At 50.4% G+C, this 20025-nt stretch overlaps 1 protein-coding gene across 2 annotated transcripts in view; it reads left to right on the top strand.

The window, feature by feature from the left end:
* TFAP2C (transcription factor AP-2 gamma) overlaps positions 1-15982 on the top strand; it is a 54746-nt gene extending 38764 nt beyond the window's left edge. Inside the window, exons 1-7 of one of the 2 annotated variants that reach the window (XM_081560563.1) lie at positions 7006-7294; positions 8908-9393; positions 9532-9583; positions 10739-10955; positions 11539-11657; positions 13812-13956; positions 15067-15982. In XM_081560563.1, the coding sequence (XP_081416689.1) occupies positions 7247-7294; positions 8908-9393; positions 9532-9583; positions 10739-10955; positions 11539-11657; positions 13812-13956; positions 15067-15352 (1353 nt within the window). In that variant the 5' untranslated portion in view covers positions 7006-7246 and the 3' untranslated portion in view covers positions 15353-15982. Of the gene's footprint in view, positions 1-7005; positions 7295-8907; positions 9394-9531; positions 9584-10738; positions 10956-11538; positions 11658-13811; positions 13957-15066 lie in introns of those variants that run through there. The other variant, XM_081560562.1, reaches the window with a different exon arrangement.
* The last annotated feature ends 4043 nt before the right edge of the window (positions 15983-20025 follow it).

The raw sequence follows: 20025 nt of genomic DNA, 5'->3' as shown, positions 1-20025 counted from the left end.
GGTGATACTCACCATCCTGATCCCGGACTTCACTTTGGGGATAACCGTTTTATGCTATGTCTGAGATCCTAATGAAAAATAGCTTTTTAATAGACAAATAAATGAAACTGGACTTCGTTATAACAGGTCTGCTTATGCAGCCACGGAACATTTTTCAGCAAAATGAAAACTCATTATTGCCAAATGGGATAAATTAGGGCAGGGTAGTGCTCTGAATCTTCTTTGAGCATATCTAAGCTTCTCATGAAAAGAAAATGCCAAATACATTTTCTTGACAATATATTGTCATTTTCTTGACAATATATTGTTAAGATATGGTACACGATATTTTCAGTTCTTAGTTTTTTAAATATTTATTTATTTATTTATTTGGCTGCGCTGGGTCTTAGTTGTAGCATGGGGGATCTAATTTCCTGACCAGGGATGGAACCCGGGTCCCCTGCATTGGGAGCACGGAGTCTTAGCCATTGGACCACCAGGGAAGTCCCTCCAGTTCTCCAGTTCTTAGTTTTGGAGGCTACAGATTTTGTTCAAGTGAGAAAAAAACATATATATATATATCTTTAAGATTTTTTGTTGGGATTCCTGGTATTAAAGAGGGCTTCGAAACTGATATTTATTTATATTATAGAGTGGATCTCAAGAGTAGTATCTTTTCTTCCTTTTAGGTTCTGGTTTTAATCTGCAGTGGATTTTCGCTGGCTAGGTTCCCCTTTAGATCCTTGGGTTGCCATGGTGCCATTTTGGCTTTTTTAATGTTGTTGTTTTTGGGCTGACAGCCCCACTGAAATGAGTTCTTACATGTAGAACTCAAGTGCTTGGCACCAGGCTCAGGAAAGCCAACGTTTGTGTGCCACGTGAGGGAGATGCCAGGGGTAAACTGGAGATACTGCAGCCTGGTTTGTAGGATTTAAGCGAGAGGGCAGAGGAGAAAGGACACAGGTGGCTGCCTGGGAGCTGAGTGCTCCTGCCGAATGGGGTCTCGCTCCAGCTTCCTTGTAGACCACTAGTGGAAGTTGTCTAAAGAGACCCTGGGGTGGTTGACACCCTCTCCAGGTGCCAATATTTCATAATTATGTATTGTGACAATACATGATGCTTCAGCTGCTGAGGTCAAATAAACACATTCGGGCATTCACAGTGGTTGTTGCCTTTTTTAAAAAAGTTATAAAAGTAAGATGTAATCATAGCAGCAATAACAAAAGAAGACCAGAGACACAACAACAATCTTCCCTTCTGGTTTAAATTTTGAAATGAAACCAGGATGTTAACAGTGATTAGTGCGTTAAAAAAATATTAAGGCAGGAATCCCCCACTGCGCCAGTGGTCAGGAGTTGGCATTGTCACTGCTGAGGGCCCAGGTTCAATACCTGGTTGGGGAACTAAGATCCCACAAGTTGTGCGGTGCAGGCAAAAGTAAAAAGTAAAATAAAAAATAATACCAGACACATTAATTGCACCCCTACCCACAGGTGGGAACAAAACCCTGACCAGAATGAAGTAAAAAAAGTCAGCTTTCTCTCCATAACCTTCCCCCAGCAAGTCCCATCCTATTTCCTGGGTGTTAACTGTACCCCAAAATGTGGCCTATGACCTTTTCACTATGGGACCAAAAAGCACAGCATGTGTTGATCTTAGAATATGACAGTACTGATGATCAAAATCCTACTTACACCTTCACCTAAGCTATTTTTCCCTGTAGTCTTACATTCTGCCTATTTTTTGCCCCAACTGGTGGCTGAGTGAATGTTTAAACCCCTTGACACTAAGTTGTGGCTGTGCTTCCATGAATTTTTGCTTGGAGAAATGATGCAAAAATGTGCATTTCTCTACATGGATGATTGTATTATAAAAGTTTCTTGGTGTCTTTTAACAACAGTGCCTCTGAAGATTGTTGAAGACAGAGAATGTTTGGGAGAGATTGCCAGTAGGTGGGGTTGAAACCTGAAGTTCTCCTGTCACTTTTTTTCTCTCACTTCTAAAGCACATGTAGAGGAATCTTGGGTAAGTTTTCAAACTCACCTCTCTGGAGAAGAAGCTGTTTGGTTGCCTGGGAAGATTTCTGTGAAAACCATCAAGGACTCAGATGCTGAAGGGCAACTGCTGTGGCTAAGCTAGTTTCTCCTTCTGCTGATCTGGGTTGTCACCGTGGGTCCCCTGATGTTTAAACTGATGGTACAGTCAACAAATGATATTTATTTTTGTGTTTATAATTTTCCTTAAGAAGACTGCATTTTACTGGGCTATCAGGTGTGTGTGTGTTTTCTATTTTTTTACAGTAACCTAGGTACTTTGCCTCTTACCCTAAGGCAAATAGCATGCGAAAACCAAGGTGGAAACAAATCTCCATGGCGCTTAAGGAAGACCCCAAACCCACCCCCCTCATTCTCCTCCAGGGAACTCTCTGCCCCTGGTTCAATTTTACCTGGACCTGGAAACCTTCCAGGCGCCTCTTGGCAATGCCAGAACTGACTCCCGGAGAATTCACGGAAATGTTAATAGATCTGGCTTTGGGGACAAAATACATTTAAAATGTCTCTTGCCTGCAAGACATAGACTACACAGTAAAATAATTTTGTGATGGAGGAAGTCCTAGGTACCGCTTGTTAGAAACAAGTGAAAAATCATTCAAAACGCCGGGAAGACCCTTTTCAATTGGCAATTTTACAGTTTCCAAGGGGAGGAGGGCGGGGGAGGAGTAACCCAGGCCTTCAGGTGTGTCTTCCAATCGCGATAGCCCGTTCTGGCTGTGAATTGTGCCCCCATCCCCCTTCCGTTAATTAAATAAACGCTCCGAGCATTTTACGGCACACGACGCCGGCCCTTGGGGACCTGTTGCCGCCTAGCTCCCATTCTTAAAAAACCTCAGCTCGCAGAGGATCGAAGAGCTGGCAACATGAATCTCCAGTACCTAAAGGTGAAAAGAGAGGTGCTGGGTGGAGGGCAGATCCAGGGGTCGGCAGGGAGAGGGGTGCGGGCAGGCAGGCTGGCAGGGGCGGGGTAGGGGGTGGTGGGGTGTTCCCTGGGTGGGATGGGCGCCGGTGGGGGGTGCACCGTGGCCCCTGGGCTCTACGTAGTCTAGGCTGGGGAAGCCGAATCCGCGCCGCCGGGCACCTGGACACAGTGGGTCTCCTCCTCGCCTGGCGGCGACCTGATAAATAGGCGAGGGCCGCCGGGCTTAGCTGGCCTGGAGGTGCCTGGTGTTCAGGACGCCGAGCCGAGAAAGCCTCCGGGGACACTGGGTTCGCGCCTCAGCCCTCCTGCCTGCGCCCCCGAGCGGTTAGGCTGCACCCGGATGGGCCCGGGGACGTTAGTGGGTGGAGAGGTAACAGGCACCTTTGAGGGCGGGGGTCCCCCAGGGCAGGGGAGGCGAGAGCCAGCTTGTGTCTGATAGGTGCCCGAGAGCCGCTAGGATAAGTGACTTTGAACAGCAGGCAAATTTGTGGTTTTGAGGTATAGACGATTAAAAATTCACCTACTGAGAGACTGGGCGATGGTTGTCAGGAACTCTCCCCAAGACCTCTGTGCTCGGCGAGCCTCTCTTAAGCTGGGGTCCTCCGGGCCCTCTCGGCTGGACGCTACGCTTTTGTTGATTTGAGAGGGTGTTTGAGAGGAAAAACTAAGGGCTGCGAAACTCCTTCGAGGACCGGCCTGGCATGGAACAGAAAAGTGTTGGGTTGGACCCTGGGCTAAGACGAGAAGCATCTGTTTGTGTGTAGCCGCCACTTTGAACATCACTAAAACAATTGCTATTTTTATATGATTGCTATTTTGAAGTGACTGTGAATTGATGCATGTGGCGCCCCGAGCGTGCGCCTGAGTGGGCTTGGACAATTCGGATGCTCCTGGACGCCAAGAGTCCCTCCGATGGGTGCCATTACCGCGGAGGAAGAGTGTGGGATGGGGCATGAATGGGGGCCCTCCCGGGTGGCTGCAGGCCCGGGCTTTTCGACTCTGCTTCACCGGGTCCCGCCACTCACTGGGGTCCCAGCTGGAGCCCACGCTGTTTCGCGGGGCGGGACACACACCTTGTTGGGTGCGCGGCGCCCGCAAGGGCGCTTCGAGCCTCCACCTGCGGCTCGGGCGCCCCTTCCCTGGGGCGGAAAGAGGAGTCGTGGGCCCGCTCCAATCCCGCTCAACCCGCCCGGCCGCCTTCCCGGGCTTGCGCTGGGGGTGGGGGGTGGGAGCGGCGGAGGCCCGCCGCCTGGGGCTGGAAGCCTTGTTTCCAGACGCATCTTTGGAGGTGGCGCACTGTTGTAGCGCTACTGTCCTCGCATACGCCTCGTCGCCTCCGGTCTCCAGCGCCATCCGAGCGGACTGGGGGCTGGGGTCCAGGCTTCAAGCGGGTATGTGGAGTGCAGGCTCCCTAGGTGGCGACAAAGGGAAGCCGCTGACCACCCTCCAGCCCCAAATCCTGATGGTATAAGGCGTGCGGCGAGGCTGGTCCCCACGATCCCCAGGTTTTGTTTAGAGTTAGGCGGCTGCGAAATCGCGGAGGGTCCGGTGGGGGCATCATTCTCTGGCGGTGGCTGCCCAAGGGCGAGGCAACGCAGTCACGCGTCTTCACGCGGCGACGGGCGGGGGCCTTGCGGGGAGGCCTGTCTTGAGTGCGGGAGCCATCAGCTCACTTCTCTAGGCTCAGAGCAGAAAAGTTGAGTTCCATAGAGGGCTGGGGTTTCCTACATCCCGACCAGGGCGCGTGCTTTCCTGGACTCTGTCCCTGAAGCCGAAGGTTGTGCGTGTTTGGGCAGGGTCCGCCTGGCGGGGAAGACTGCTGCTCGTTTGAGTCGCCTCCCCCGTCCCAGGCGCAGAAGTCGCGCTCTCACATGAGCGCGTGTCCCTTGGGGAGGGGCAGCGTCCAGGCCCAGGGCGCTGGCTTGGGAATGAACGAATGGCCTTTGCCGAGCCGTTCGGAAACCTCACTGCCTCCGAGGCTCCCTTCAGGGCCCATTGGCTCCTTTTGCCTCCGCCGTAGACTCCCCAGGGCTGCGAGGAATTTCCGTCCCTCCGGCTGCCTTCGGCGAGCGCTGCCGCGGAAAGGGCTGTCAGGTCTTGGGGTCAGGGTTGGCACCTTGGTGCCTGGTCCTGGCCCCCAACCTGCCCGGCGGCGCAGTTGCCGGCGTGGATGACACAAGTTGTTCAAGCCGCAACCCAGGCCGGGTCTTGGAGTCAAAGCCGGGGATGGAAGGCCCAGAGTGGAGGAGACCAGGTGCGTCACTGGTCTGGGAATCTGGGGCGCCCAGAGGCGCCGCAGCCTCCCTCGAAAGTGCCTGAGACCCCAGTCTTCCACGCCCAGGGCGCCAGCATGCCTGTCGCGCCGGGTCCGATTCCGCCCCCATTCTCGAATCCCAGGAGCGCTGCTTCTGAGGTTTTTTTTTTCCCTTTAGCCCCCAGGCCCCGGTATTTGAAAGCGAGCTGTCAGGGGTCGTTGTGTGCACTGTCTCTGTACTTCCTAGTGCAAAACCCGGAGGCAAACCTGAAAAGCCCCCAGTGGTTTCACCTCCAGGTTTTGTTCTCCCACCTGGTCGGCAAATCACCTTGAGTCTGCCTACTAAGGCCAGGGAGAACGTTTCGCTTGGAAGACACCTATTTTTATTTTGGTTACTTTAGGCTCTTTTGGGTTTTAAGATAATGCTAAAGCACAAACAAACCCAAGCAGGAGTAGGGAAGAGGCGGGTGCATTCATTTCGTGGACTGGGAGCAGCGTCCACTCCAGGCCCACTGGGGCCCTGAACTAATAGGTATTGATAACTGCAATATTGGATTCAGAATCAGATGGAAAGAGCCCCCTTCTCTGACTCCCTGTGAATGTTTAAATTCAGCTCCCAAATCCAATCAGGATGTCCCAACAAAATTCCCCCTCAAGAATTAGAGACTTTATCTTGGTAGCAAAAAAACCAAAGTCAGTTACAATTATTGGGCCAATGGATTTCGTTTCTTTAAAAAACTAATAGTGCTTTCTGCCTTCAAGTCTGGGTGGCAAATACATAACGGGGTGAGAGGCAGCGTTTATGCGGAAGGAAGTTTCGTTTTCTGCCTGCATCTGCGAAACGGAGGGGAACTCACCTCTCCAGTGGGGGTCCCTCTACGGCCCCTCCTTCTGCCCCCACCTCTTGTCTCTCCCCTGCCTGTGACACTAGGCTTGTATTCAGCCTCGCACCTTGTTTCTCTGTTGAGCTGAGGCTTCCGAGTGCCTGGTCCGTCGGAGGAAGCTACCGAGCTGGCGCTGAGCAGGGCAGGGCAGGGCAAGGCTGGGCGAGGGCCCGCGGGTGCCCCCACCTCCCTCCCGGCCGCAGCCCAGCCGTGGAGATGGAGCTTCGGGCGATGGCGGCATAAAGAAGTTATCCTAGACTTCGGGGCCGGTGGAGAGGCCCGCCCGCTCGGTGGCGCTTGGCGCGGACTCCCCAGAAGGCCTTCCCACCCCGTCCCCTCGGAAGAACCCAAGAGCACTGTGCCCACGTCGTGCGGGGTAGGGGTCATCTCGCGGAGGGGTTGGGTCTCCGGCAGCACGACCCCACTGTAAACCTTGTCTCCCTGGAGTGGGTGGTTAGGACGTTTTAGGAGATGAGGGGACCTCAGGTCTTGAGACGTCCCCTAAATCGGGGTCTCTAACTGCCCGTGACGGCGTCTTTCGGAGGATGGGGAACGGCGGCCTAGGTGAAAGGGGGTGTTGGGTGGGGTGGGGGGGCTCTTGGATTCGGATCCCTGTTCCCAGCTCTGCCAGTTTCAGGTGTGTGCGTGGTGAGGGTGATTGACGGCAGGCAAAGGGTGATGGGGGACCCTGGCCTCGGGCTTGCGGCCATCAGCAAGGTACCTTCCACTGGACTCTGCTCCTATCCCCCCGCAGCGTGGGTCTCCGCGCGGCGCCCGGCCAGGGTGCGGGGCGGAGCTAGGCTGGGACTGGCTGGGGGCAGCCCCGCCCGGCGCCGGGGCCTTCGCGCCGGCCCCCGGGGAGGAGTTATGATAATTTCCTTCTCATTAAGGCTCCCCAATCCCCCGGCTACCGCCGGGACACACAGTGCGGGCGCGGCTTCCCGGGTCCCCTGCAGCGGTCTTCACACCCGCGCCGGCAGCATCTACAATCGCGGAGCCGCCGATGCGCGCCCAGTGACCCGGACAGCTAGGCCCGCGCGGCGGGGGCGGCGGCAGACGCCTGGCCACCGTGACCCCAATTTTGGATTTACCGCTCGGGGGGTGGGGGGAACCTGGATTTAACTGGCGATTGTTTTGGGGGACGCCGGACGCCATGTTGTGGAAAATAACCGATAATGTCAAGTATGAAGAGGACTGCGAGGTGAGCTGGGCACAGGGGCGCAGCCCGGCCCCACCCGAGTACAGTCCGGGAGGCGGGGGCCACTGGACCGAGGTCGGGGGCGAGGGCGCAGGAGCAGCGAACAGGCACCCACCGCTTGCTCTTCGATGGGACAGAGTCCACTTCTCCGGACACCCCCTATAGTGCGTTTCTCCGGGGTCCCCTTCCCGAATCGGGCCTTTCCCTAAATATCCAGCCTCGGGAACGGGGCCTGGAAAGAGAGTGGCAGATCCTACCCACAAAGCTTACCGGCCGGTTTCACGCGAAGCAAAGCAGCCTTTCTTCCCGTTTTCTCGGAAGAGCGCCGGGTCTACAACTCTTAGAGGTGGCTTTTACGCACGAAACCTCCGTCCAAAGGCGTTAGACGAGGCGACCTGCCGGCGACACCTTTGCGGAGTCTCCTCCGAGGCGGGCTTGTCACCTGCTCCGCTACCCCCTCGGGGAGACAAGAAAACAGCAGAAGTTTGGCTTTCGAGAGAAGTGGGGGCTGGGGAGGGGGGCCGCGCTGAGGCCAGATGGGGCCGTAAGCGCTCGGGAGTGCTCCATCCTGTCGGACAGGTTGAGCTAGAGTTTCGGAGAGTGGGAGGGAGGGAGGCGGCGAACGGGAAGAGGAAGAAGACGCAGGCGGCGCGAGGCGTGCGCCTGGGCCTGGAGAGAAAGGCGAGCGGTGGCTACGGGTACGCGGGAGAGCCGTGCGTCCGGGGCACCTCGAGGGGCCGCCCCAGTTTGCAGGCCCGGCACCTCCGCTAGGGGGCGACGGCGTCCTGTCTCTCCGGGTCCCCCTGCCCCCGCTCCCGCTACCCCTGTGACCCGGGGACACATGGCGACACGTCCTTTCAGAATTAAGTCGGACAGCCCTGGGGCCAGGGAACGTGCACAGGCAAGATTGCCCAGTTTTCGGGGTCCTTCCTCCTCCTTGTGTGCCCGATTGATGGGGAGATTCCCGTGGCCGGGCAGGACGGTCTCACTCCGCAGTGGTCCCGCATCGGTAGCCCGGGAGCGCACGCCAGGCTCCAGCGGGTTCCACCCCGAATCCCTGGGGCGGCGCTGGGCGGCCGGCCCGGCTAGGGAGGGTCTCTCGCCCGGAGGTCTTTGTCCTGAGGGCGTGGAAGGGAGGGTCCCTGGGGCGGGGAAAAAGCGCATTTTCTGCGTGGCGCGCATTATCCGCGCGCGCCTCTTCCCCACTTTGGCGGACAACGCTGGCATGTGCGGACTTGTGAGCGATCGCGCTCTGCGCAGTGTGCAGACCTTCTCCCAGGATCCCTGCCTCAGCTTCTCCCGCCCCAAGACCTGGGATGCGGACTTGGCGCCCCCGATTGCCTCGGGCGACGGAGCGCCCAGAGCTTCGCCGCCGGGCCCCGGGGGCACCTTCCCCCAGGTCTTTTCTCCAGTTTTCCTTTTGCAGACTCGCGGTTGACAACTAATCTCCCGCGGGGCACGTTGCTCCCCCAGGGAGGGCTCGAGGGCAGGGCCCCGCGGGGTCGGGCTGGGCGGGAGCAGTGGGTCCCCGGGCGCAAGAGGCCCCGCGCGGCGGCCGCACTCAGTTCGCAGGAGCGGGGTTTCGTCCTAACCGGGTCTCGGTTTTTCTGCCTCAGGATCGCCACGACGCGAGCAGCAATGGGAACCCGCGCCTGCCTCACCTCTCCTCCGCCGGGCAGCATCTCTACAGCCCCGCGCCGCCCCTCTCCCATACCGGAGTCGCCGAATACCAGCCGCCCCCCTACTTTCCGCCTCCCTACCAGCAGCTGGCTTACTCTCAGTCGGCCGACCCCTACTCGCACCTTGGAGAGGCGTACGCCGCTGCCATCAATCCCTTGCACCAGCCCGCGCCCACCGGTAGCCAACAGCAGGCCTGGCCGGGCCGCCAGAGCCAGGAGGGGGCCGGCCTGCCCTCGCACCACGGGCGCCCGGCCGGGCTGTTGCCCCATCTCTCCGGACTGGACGGCGGCGCAGTGAGCGCACGCAGGGAGGCCTACCGACGCTCGGACCTGCTACTGCCCCACTCGCATGCCCTGGACGCCGCGGGCCTGGCCGAAAACCTGGGGCTCCACGACATGGCACACCAGATGGAGGAGGTGCAGGTGAGCGCCTCGGCTCTGCCCGCTCCGGCCCAGACCTGTGCGCCCCGCTGCCTCTCTCCTCCTACCCCCACCCCGGCCCCCTGGTCCCCCGGCCAGGCTCTCCCTGAACTTAAGGAAACTTTGTCATTTCTCCCTCAGAATGTGGACGACCCGCACCTACTTCTGCATGATCAGACAGTTATTCGCAAAGGTACGCAGTGGCCCACACACCTTACCCTGTTCTGGTTCTTAACTGCACTGTGAAGTTATTAACTTACTGGCAAGGTGGAGCGTTTGGGATCTGACTAGGGACATTGGTGGTGGGGAGGGAGTGACAGGCAGGTGGGTTTTAGGAGTGAGAAGAGCGGGCATGTAAGATCTAAATGGAAAAAGATGCTCTCAGGTGCTGCCTCTCAATCTCTGGTTTTGTCACTTGCTAATTTTTTTCCCTTGGGGAGTGTCACTTCTTGGATTTGAGACTGTACAATGCTCCAGAAAGAACTCCAGAGTGAGTTAAGCCTGTGATTTAATTTGGAAAATTGGTGGAGTTGATTGGTCCTGTGACAATTTTAGTTGTTGAATGGGTTGCTGTGATTTTATTCCTGATTTCAAATACAAGGTAAAGGGCCTTCATTCTGATCTGTAAGAAGATGGTGGGAAGCAGTTTGGCCTACAAAACATACAGCCTTAAAATGCATGGAGCTGGGTGATCTGTTGGTTTTAGGCTGCGATGAGGTGGGGAGGGAGTTTGGAAAATGGGATTACTTGGTGAGTGAAGTGGCTCATGAAATTAAGTTGCATCTAGCCAGGATTACCAGTTTGGTTTTGCTGGGAAAGGCAGTCATCCTAAATCAAGGGTAGTTATGACCTGTTACTTGAGGTTAAACTGTTTAAAATCAACTGGGAAAAATAAAAAAAAACAAAAACCCTTATAAAACAAACTGAATTTACCAGTAAACTTAGAACAGATTTATTTGTATTTAAAAATTTGCTGTGATCAGTTGCATTGAAAGATTTTAGCAAATGATTGGAATATGTCCTGAAATTTTGGATATTCCTTGAGTAAGGGGGTAAAAATCACCATTTAGTTAAGAAGCCGTCTTTTGAAAACAAATGTTCTAATTAAACAGATTATAGTAGTGGCTAGAAAATGCAAACCCAGATTTTGACTAATTAATTTCCCAAGGTGTTAACTTGTGAATTTCAGATTTGATTATCTTGAAGAATAGGGCTTTTTTTAAAAAAAGATCTGTTTGCAGTTTGTAGCCCAACATGCAATGTTGCTCTCGAAGGGCTCCTTCATTTTTGGTGAGTGATTCGAAAAGGTCTCTTGCTTGGGACTGCCACTTCTGATCTTCATTTACAGGCCCTATTTCCATGACCAAGAACCCCCTGAGTCTCCCTTGTCAGAAGGAGCTGGTGGGGGCTGTGATGAATCCCAGTGAGGTCTTCTGCTCAGTCCCTGGAAGACTGTCCCTCCTCAGCTCTACATCTAAATACAAAGTGACAGTTGCTGAAGTCCAGAGGCGGCTGTCCCCGCCTGAGTGCTTAAATGCCTCATTACTGGGAGGTGTTCTCAGAAGGTACATGGGGACATGTTGTGGGCATGGTGGTTGGGTAGGTGGTGGGGGATGACAAATAAAAAAAGCACCAGGGAGGTATTTTTTAATTTATGTAACTTTTATACCTAACACTGAATTCTAATCGGCTGGGGGAAGGGGGGAGGCTTAGTACATTTCATCTCTTTTAGAAAGTGCCAAGTGTAGAAAAAAGTGCTAAAACAATGCTAATAAATTCTCATTTGGTTGGAATTTGATTCCATGTATGAAGTGGTAGCATCTGTATTTAGGGTAGAGGAGCTCCATGGGTCTGATTCTCCCCAGGGGAGTAGTTTTTGTGTGTGTGTGTTGGGGGGTGCTGCTGCAGTTTCTACAAGTGAAAATTTATCTGCTCCAGTACAACTTGCAGTGTTCTGTGATTAAAAAACAAAAATGCTGGCGATGCTAAGAAAGATATTTTAATTTTATGGAGATAAGGACTCCCTGCATCACTCAATTAGGAACCATATAAGGTCTTTGACAGATTTCTGTTTTGAAAGCAGCACGTTAGGCATTTCAGCATTTTAAAGTGGTTTCTTGAGAATAGAATTTTTTTTTTTTTGCTTAGAGCAAAGTCTAAAAATGGTGGCCGTTCCTTGCGGGAGAAGTTGGACAAGATTGGGTTGAATCTTCCAGCCGGGAGACGGAAAGCTGCTCACGTCACCCTCCTGACGTCTCTAGTGGAAGGTCAGTGGAGCTTTTTTGTTTTGTTTTGTGGTATTTGTAGTTGGTACTGTGTTGTCTTTTAATATTTTTCTAAAGAAAAGCTTAAAAACAGCTCTTAGTCACAAGTAGAGGGATGCAAGAAGTGATTTGCCATGTGTTCATTACAGTGACTTAGTCATTTAATCAAATGTTAACCCCAGAAAATCACTGTTAAATTTCCTATCAGGTGAACCAGTTTCTGAAGGATAAAATGATTTGGTACATGTTTTTTCGTTGTTTTCTTATCTTTTTTTTAAAGCTAGTTCCTTTGGGTAAAAATACGTTTCTAGTTTTTGTAGCTGTGGAATATTGGGATTATGGTCAATGAAGAGAAAAGCCCTTGAATACAGTGAGACCGGCCCAATTCACAACTCCTTTGTTCATTTACCCCATCAAAAAAAGTAATGGGGGAAAAAAAAAACAAACCTGATGAGGCCCACAGATGGGTCCCCCTCTCCAATGCTAAGATAGTTATGATGTGATATTTCAGTTTCTGGAATGGGCTTACATCCACTAACCTGGAAAGTAGCCAAGAATGCAATACGGCCTTTACAAATGGGACGAGGGAAAAGTGAAATAATTATTTTTAAAAACAAAACAAGCTGGTTGTTACTGCGCGCAGGAGAAGGAGTTGAGCACAGAGAGGCTTATCGCCAGCGCCTCGTCCAATCAGCGGGGCGCTGGGGGCCCGGGGAGCCAATGAGGGGTGGACTCCTGGCAGCCAGGCAATCTTTTGAACATTTTCTTTCCCTGGTTTACATGGTGCCACCGCGGTGCTAAAAGAGACTTGGCAGGGCCCGGCTCTACCTTTTTATGAGTTGTCTTTGGAGGTCAGGGCGAGGAGAAAGGAGCTGCCTGTTAGATGCTCTTGGGGACCAGCTGCCCTTCATGGAGAATGGTGGGCTATGCGTGTTTGGAGCATAAATGTGGCTCCCCAAGTTTTCCTCACCAGCCAGGCAGGGGTGCTTGAATGAGAACGTGTGCACCAGAACAATGGATCTCAGATTCTGATTTAGTGAGTCAGGGAGGGAAGTGGGGATAGTGGGGGTGCCACCATCTGGGTTTTTGTAAAGCTCTAACAGCCCCACATCTTGGAATCAGACACTTTGGTGGGTACCTCGGGTGGGAGATGACCACCACCACCCTACCCTATGGCTTGGTTTTCTCATTTTCCGCCCCCAGTAATTTAGATAAGGGGGTAGCTAGGCCAAGTTGGTAGGTAGAGCTCCAGACATTTCTAGTAGGAAACACTCCTCCTTTTTTGTTGGCCACACTGTGAGGCATGTCGTATCTTAGTTCCCTGACCAGGGATCAAACTTGTACCCCTATTGCATTGGAAGCATGGAGGCTTGACCACTGGACTGCCAGTGAAGTCCCCCTCTTAAAGAAACATTCTAGAGACTTAGCTCAACCAGCAATGGGATGCCCTCGTTTAAAAACAAAGATTTGTCCCAGTTTGCTTCTTTGACAAACATGCTCACCTCCCTTAAATTTTCTGAATTCTGCACAACGACAGAGAAAAAACATGGTGTGAAAACATGGAGACAGAGTATCTCCATAATCTGCTCAGGTTGGGCAGAGGACTGGGTTACATTGGTCAAGAACAGTTAAAAATTTCAGTTCTTCCCCCCTGACATATGATTTTTGCCCTCTATTCCTAGGGAAGAGTACCCACTGAAAGTACCCAGGAAGTTCTCCTTATCAGCTGGATTGTTGGCCCCATGTATGATTTCATTTTAGAATGCAGAATGACCACTAGACTGATTGTTGTTCAGTCTCTAAGTTGTATCCAACTCCTTGGTGACCCCATGGGCTGCAGCATACCAGGCTTCCCTGTCCTTCACACTATCTCCTGGAGTTTGCTCAAACTCATGACCATTGAGTCGGTTATGCCATCCAACCATCTTATCCTCTGTTGCCCCCTTCTCATGCCCTCAATCTTTCCTGGCATCAGGGTCTTTTCCAGTGAGTTGGCTCTTTGCATCAGGTGGCCAAGGTATTGGCGCTTCAGCATCAGTTGTTCCAATGAATGTTCAGGGTTGAATAGACTGATAGTGCTGGAAAAGGGGAGAAGGGGTAGTTTGCAGTGGTGACCACAGCCACCCTAAAGTCTGTTACCATTGCCGATTATTCTAGGTGAGGCGGTTCATTTGGCTCGGGACTTTGCCTATGTCTGTGAAGCAGAATTTCCTAGTAAATCTGTGGCCGAGTATTTAACCAGACCTCATCTCGGAGGGCGGAATGAGATTGCAACTAGGAAGAACATGCTGCTGGCCGCTCAGTAAGTATCCAAACTTGAGAATTTGATGCCCTGATGCTCTGACCTTGAAGCCAGAGGCCAGCACAGCCCCTGATGCTCAAGAAAGAAATGCTCCTTAAATAGGTTAGGGTGTTGAGCAAAAGGAATGTTGAGGAGTGTAAAAGTACAGTCAATTAGGGTAAATTTTGGGTAGGATTTAGAAGACTTAAGAACAGTGAGAATACGGCTCACAATGAATGTTTTTGAGCTGCTTAGTTATTTAGCTCAAAATAGTTAAGCTTACTCTTTTATCTTATTTGCATGTCTTACAAAAATGTGTTAGAAACAATTTATTTTGTCACATCCAGTAGTGATGATGTGCCTTCTGCTTCCTGATAACAAGATGCTTTTCGATTTTAATTATTTTAGCTATACCATGTGGCATGCGGGATTTTAGTTCCCCAGCCGTGGATGGAACCTGTGTCCCTTGCAGTGGAAGTGAGAATCTTAACCACTGGACCACCTGGGAAGTCTCTTTTGTGTTTTAAAATGTAAAGACCCAGTTGAAATGTATAGGAGATATAGGCAAATTAAATGTCTCAAAAACAACTTAATGCAGCTGAGGGGTTTCTCATCGAAACCAACAGTAAATTGATTTTAAAATCATGGTAAATGAAGCAGAACCAGTCAAGTGGGAAATAGGGCAGAAGAGAGAGCTGATGAACCAGCCTGTGTCACAGAGTGAATTTCGGGGAAATAAATTCCCGGTTCTTGACAGAATTGGTTTATAGGAACCAGACTACATCAGAGACAAAAGTTACTCTCCTGGGCTGGAATTCTGACTCCACCTCTTTACTAGTCCTGGTGACCTTGGCCACTGGGTTCTGGCGTTAATCCTTTTATCTTTTCTAATTACAAGGAAGATTAAATAAGATAGTGCTTAAAGGAGTTTAGTTCATGGCCTCACACAGAATAGGTGCTAAGTGCAGCAGTTTAGGCTATTGGTGTTAGTTTAAAACCTATTGGGTTGGTCAGCCCCAGATTCTCTTTGCCTCCAGGTATCACCCCCGTGGTAGTTTAGTTTTGTGCTCTTGACCTGTCACGGCCAAGGTTGAGCTCAAGCTCAATGGTGTGCGATGACTGTCTTCACAGGCAAGTGTGTAAAGAATTCACAGATCTTCTCAATCAAGACCGAACTCCCAACGGAAACAATCGACCTACCCCGGTCCTGGAGACCAACATTCAGAACTGCTTGTCTCATTTCAGCCTGATTACCCACGGGTTTGGCAGCCAAGCCATCTGTGCCGCAGTGTCTGCTGTGCAGAACTACATAAAAGAGGCCCTGATAGTCATAGACAAATCCTACATGAATCCCGGAGACCAGAGTCCAGCTGATTCTAGCAAAACCCTGGAGAAGTTGGAGAAGCACAGGAAGTAAAACGCGGGGTTGGTGAACCAAGGGCCGAAGAGTTTGGAAGGAAAAGGACTCCCAGATCATCTCGACCAGGACAGACTGGGCACCCCGCTTACCTGGGGGGGTGGGGGGCAGGGTTGTTACCCACCTTCCCATGAAAAAAGGCCTCTGTCGATTTCCAGCTCTTCACGTGCCCTCCTGGATTCCTTAGTATTTAGGGAGTGCTGAAGCGTCTTCTTAACTCTGGACGAGATGTTGGAAGTGCTGGTTCTTTACTCATTAAGCTTATATTTTATTTTTTTGGAACCCCATTCTTCCTTACTCTGGAAGTGGTGCTACAAGTTTTCGAACCTTTTAAATAAATCCCCGGGCTAACAAAAACTCACATTCACTCAGCTGTTGAAAGGTCAAATTGATGGGATTCAGATCAACAATAACTTTTAGTGTTGAGGTGAAAGTATTTATGTAGTTTCTTCAGCCTCTTCCTGCATACCGATAGGAGGCAAGGATTCTGTCCACCTGGCAACTGGTTAATAGGTGGCATTTGTAACACTTTAAAACCCCTTGTTCAAAGGGGCCCTTCGGTTTTTACGAAACTTGTAGAAACAAAGCCTGCTGATGACTTTATCTTTTTCTTTAAAAAAAAAAAACAAACTTTTGAACGTTAACTCTTCAAGGAGGAGACTCTTTGAAATGACATTCCTTTAAGGTACGGAAGCTTTATTTTGCGTATTTATTTCACATCTTAGTGAAACTTGAAAAGGGTAGGCATGGAGCATTTTTTTTTTTTTTTTTGCTGTCTGTCATCCCCCAGTCCCAGAGGAGGCTCTGTATTTTGAGAAACTGCATTGAGTGTACAGATTTTATTTATGCATAATTTAATGGGGTCTGTAAATACGGGTGCACTTCTTATGACTTTTTGAGAAATGGGATTCGATTTTAATATTAACTTTTAAAGGTGAAGGGGTGATCTAAGACACATCTTTAGGTTTTATTCGTATGTACACAGGGTATTAAGAGTTAAGAGGATCTTTTGACTCTGGAAGACTCTTATTTAATTGAAGCTGTCTGTCCACAAAGCAATAACTTTGTCTTGTTCCTGTTGGGCTGACCCCCCGAAGAGGTACAGTGCGTGTGGGTGAAAATGGAGTTTTGGAATTGAACTCCTTGCCTGTAAATGTTCCCTAGATAATTGTTGTGTATATGAAACCTGTATAATAAAAAGTATTCTCGATAGAAGCTGTGAAAGTCTGGTTGGAACCTGATGTATTTTTTCATCTCTAAGAGGAGTGGCAGAGATCATTTCTGGTTTGACTGTAGCCGAGCAGTAAAGCTGTGTGCCAGGGCAATCCCTCGCAAGATTGCTCTGTCACCCCATGCCATGCACTCAGCAGCTCTCACCTTCGTAAGGTACCATCTCCCCTGACATATAAGGGCTGCTGGGAGATGTGTAAGGGATGGTTGATTGATAAATAAGAGGAATCTGCAGTTTGGGAATCCTGTTTATTGTGTAAGGCCACTTATTGAGAAATATGGTTCATATGGTTAAGTTGCATCAAAATTTTGAGAGTGGACATGAGATGATTGTGGGTCAAGACTTGGGCAGATCCTCCTTGGGAGGTCTAGGCATTCAGTCAGATGCAGGCAGTGGAGGTGTGTGGTAGGTGCCCTGAGTGTTTTCTTCATGGAATTTCTTCATCTTTGGAAACATGATCATGCACATAGACATTCTAATCATTTTGTCTGCTGGGCAGATCAGAGGTTGGGTTTTTGTCCTTGGGGAGCAGAAGAGACTGGCAGGGCTTGTGTGCTTGTGGGATGTTTGCTAGGATCTTGGATGTTCGCTGACAGTACTTAGGTTTCAAGTTGAAGTGGCCTGGCACATCCTCCAGGAAGTGATATGTTTATACTTCGGCCTAAGTGGCTGGGCTTCAAAGGGAGTGTGGGAGCAAAAGGGTTTTCCACGTCGGATAAGGCTGTTGCTTCAACTCCAGACTCATAATCCTTGATTCATAACTCTCTACCAAATGCTTAGCAATTCCTTATTTAATATTGGCATTGGATGTTATTAAGTAACTTAAACTCTGCCAACCTAATACTTTGCTCTTGGCAGCTTGTCCCTGGCCATTGAACATTCCCATTAAGTTGGATTTATCTGGTTGCTATCTCAGGATTACAATTGCTTCGCTTTAGAGCAGCAAAAAGAGGTCTCACATTGGCAGTTATTTCTCAATCGAGATGGGAGACCTTGGGTGTTAAGAGGAGATGAAGAGGGCAAAGGATTGAAGGAAAAAGGACTATTTGCTTATCAGCATCTCTGCTTGCTTTTGGACTAGACTCTGGCTTTGAGGAGCTGTGCTGAATTGCAGTGCAGACAGTGCTCTGGAATCACCCCAAAGTCAACCCGGGCTTGAATGAGTCATAAAGCAGGGCTTATGCCTGGCTCAGCGCTCTGCGCTCAGTTCTTTTTCTTTGCTCCCACTGAACACCAGCAGGACAGCCACTGGCTTCCTGGGTCCAGTGTGTTTTTACAGGTTTTACTTCCCAACACTCTGAGCTGATGGCATGGGGAGCAACTGAGCACCCTTATGAGGTCCTTACCAAAACCTTGGCCGCCTTGATTTCTCTCCTGCCCTCTGAGCATGTCCGACTCCCATGGCCTAACCTCAGGCCATCAGACATACAGACTGTTGTTGTTAAGCCCTGTGTTGGTAAGAATTACGTTTCTTTCTCCCTTTTCCCTTCACCCTGTGCTGTTGCCTCCCTGGCTCTTTGACAGGTTGATTTGCTTTTTATGAAGACATATGATGCTGCTGAAGTCTTTGCACTCCAGGAGAAGAATGAAAATGCTCCTTTTTTCCCTCCTGGTTGCACTGAAAGAAAACCCATCACTGTCCGAAGACACGCACAATCCAGAGTTCATTTAGGAGAGAGACTCAGCAGGTCTCTGCATCTACAGACTGGATATCTGCCCATCCAGGCACCTTGGAGATGCCTGCCTGTCTCACAGACACTTAGAGGTTCTCTGGAAGGTCAAATGGGGTGTTGTCAATAGCCCTTCGTGGCTGTCTTCTCTCCATGTGCACACAATTTAAGTTGTGACTTAGGAAAGGGACGATTAGTCTGTTTCTCATTTGAAATGATTTGATAACAACCATCATTCTTTCTTTCCGTTTTGGGTGTCTAGTGTCAGGGTGAGATCTGAGATCCTGTATTTGGATATGAAGAAACAAAACAAGATAAGGTCACGGATGGGTGAGAGGCAGAAACTCCTGAGGCTCAGCAGTAGTGGGAATGCTGGTTGGGAACCCACTGCCTTTTTCCTGGGGTAAGTGTTGGTTACTAGCTGTTAGGAATTCCTGTATGGGTTGCTGTGATGCCTGAGGACTTCGGGTCGATCCTCCTTGATGGAGGATGGGCCTACACCTCAAACTCATCAGAAGTTAAAATTGCTTCAAGTCCAAAGTGTATTATTGTATATCAGCTATTTTTTTTTTTTTTGGCTGTGCTGTGCAGCTTGAAGGATCTTATTTCCCTGACCAGGGACTGAGCCTAGGCCCTGAAAGTGAAAGTGCCAAGTCCTAACCACTGAATTGCCAGGGAGTTTCCTACACCTCAAGTGTTTAAAAAATTATTTAATTCACTTGATCTATCAATTGTCTTCACTTAGCCTTGCTTACCCTAAACCTTCTCAGAACACTTACATTAGCCTATAGTTGGGCAAAATCATCTAACACAAAGCCTGTTTTATAGTAAGGGGTTGAATATATCATAATTGTTTTTCTTTTTTAAAAGATTTTTGGCCACACCCCTTGGCATGTGGGATTTCTTTTTAATTTGCTGAATTCTTTATTTTTGGCTGTGCTGTCTTCGTTGCTGTACATGGGCTTTCTCTAGCTGCAGTGAGTAGGGGCTACTCTAGCTGCGGTGCTTGGGCTAATTGTGGTGGCCTCTCCTGTTGCAGCTCTAGGTGCTCGGGCTTCAGTGGTTGTGGCGCACACACAGGCTTAGTTGCCTCGTGGCATGTGGGATCTTCCTAGACCAGAGATTGAACCCATGTCCTCTGAGTTGGCAGGAGGATTCTTAACCACTGAACCACCAGGGAAGTCCAGCATGTGGGATCTTAATTCCCCAACCTGGGATTGAACCCTCACTCCCTACATCGGAAAGGGGAGTTTTAACAACGGGACTGCAGGGGAAGTCCTCATGGAATTTGTTGACTACTCTATTGAAGGTGGAAACTAGAATGGTTGTGAGTGTATCAGTCACTGACCCTTGCTGCTGCCCAGCATCACGAGAGGGTCTCACTAGCCCAGGAAAAGGGCAACATTCTAATTTTGAAGTATGGTTTCTACTGAAAGCCAGTCATTTTTGTTCCATCCTTAAGTTGAAAAATTGTAAGTTAAATCCTTCTAAGTCAGGGAGCATCTGTATTTCTCTAGTCTTTGCCTTTTCCCAGGGGTGTGTTGGGGTGGTGAAGTGACAGTTTAATTTGCCCTCCTTTACTGCAGGTGGAAAAGACCTTGAGGCTGGGAAAGACTGAGGGCAAGAGGAGAAGGGGGTGACAGGATGAGATGGTTGGATGGCATCACCGACTCAATGAACATGAGTTTGAGCAAACTCCGGGAGATGGTAAAAGACAGGGAAGCGTTGTGTGCTGCAGTCCATGGGGTCACAAACAGTCAGACATGACTTAG

This window comes from Giraffa tippelskirchi, chromosome 13, assembly GCF_054371585.1.
Source record: "Giraffa tippelskirchi isolate mGirTip1 chromosome 13, T2T-mGirTip1v1.2.pri, whole genome shotgun sequence".
NCBI lineage: Eukaryota > Metazoa > Chordata > Mammalia > Artiodactyla > Giraffidae > Giraffa > Giraffa tippelskirchi.
This window is presented reverse-complemented; position numbering and strand designations above follow the sequence as displayed.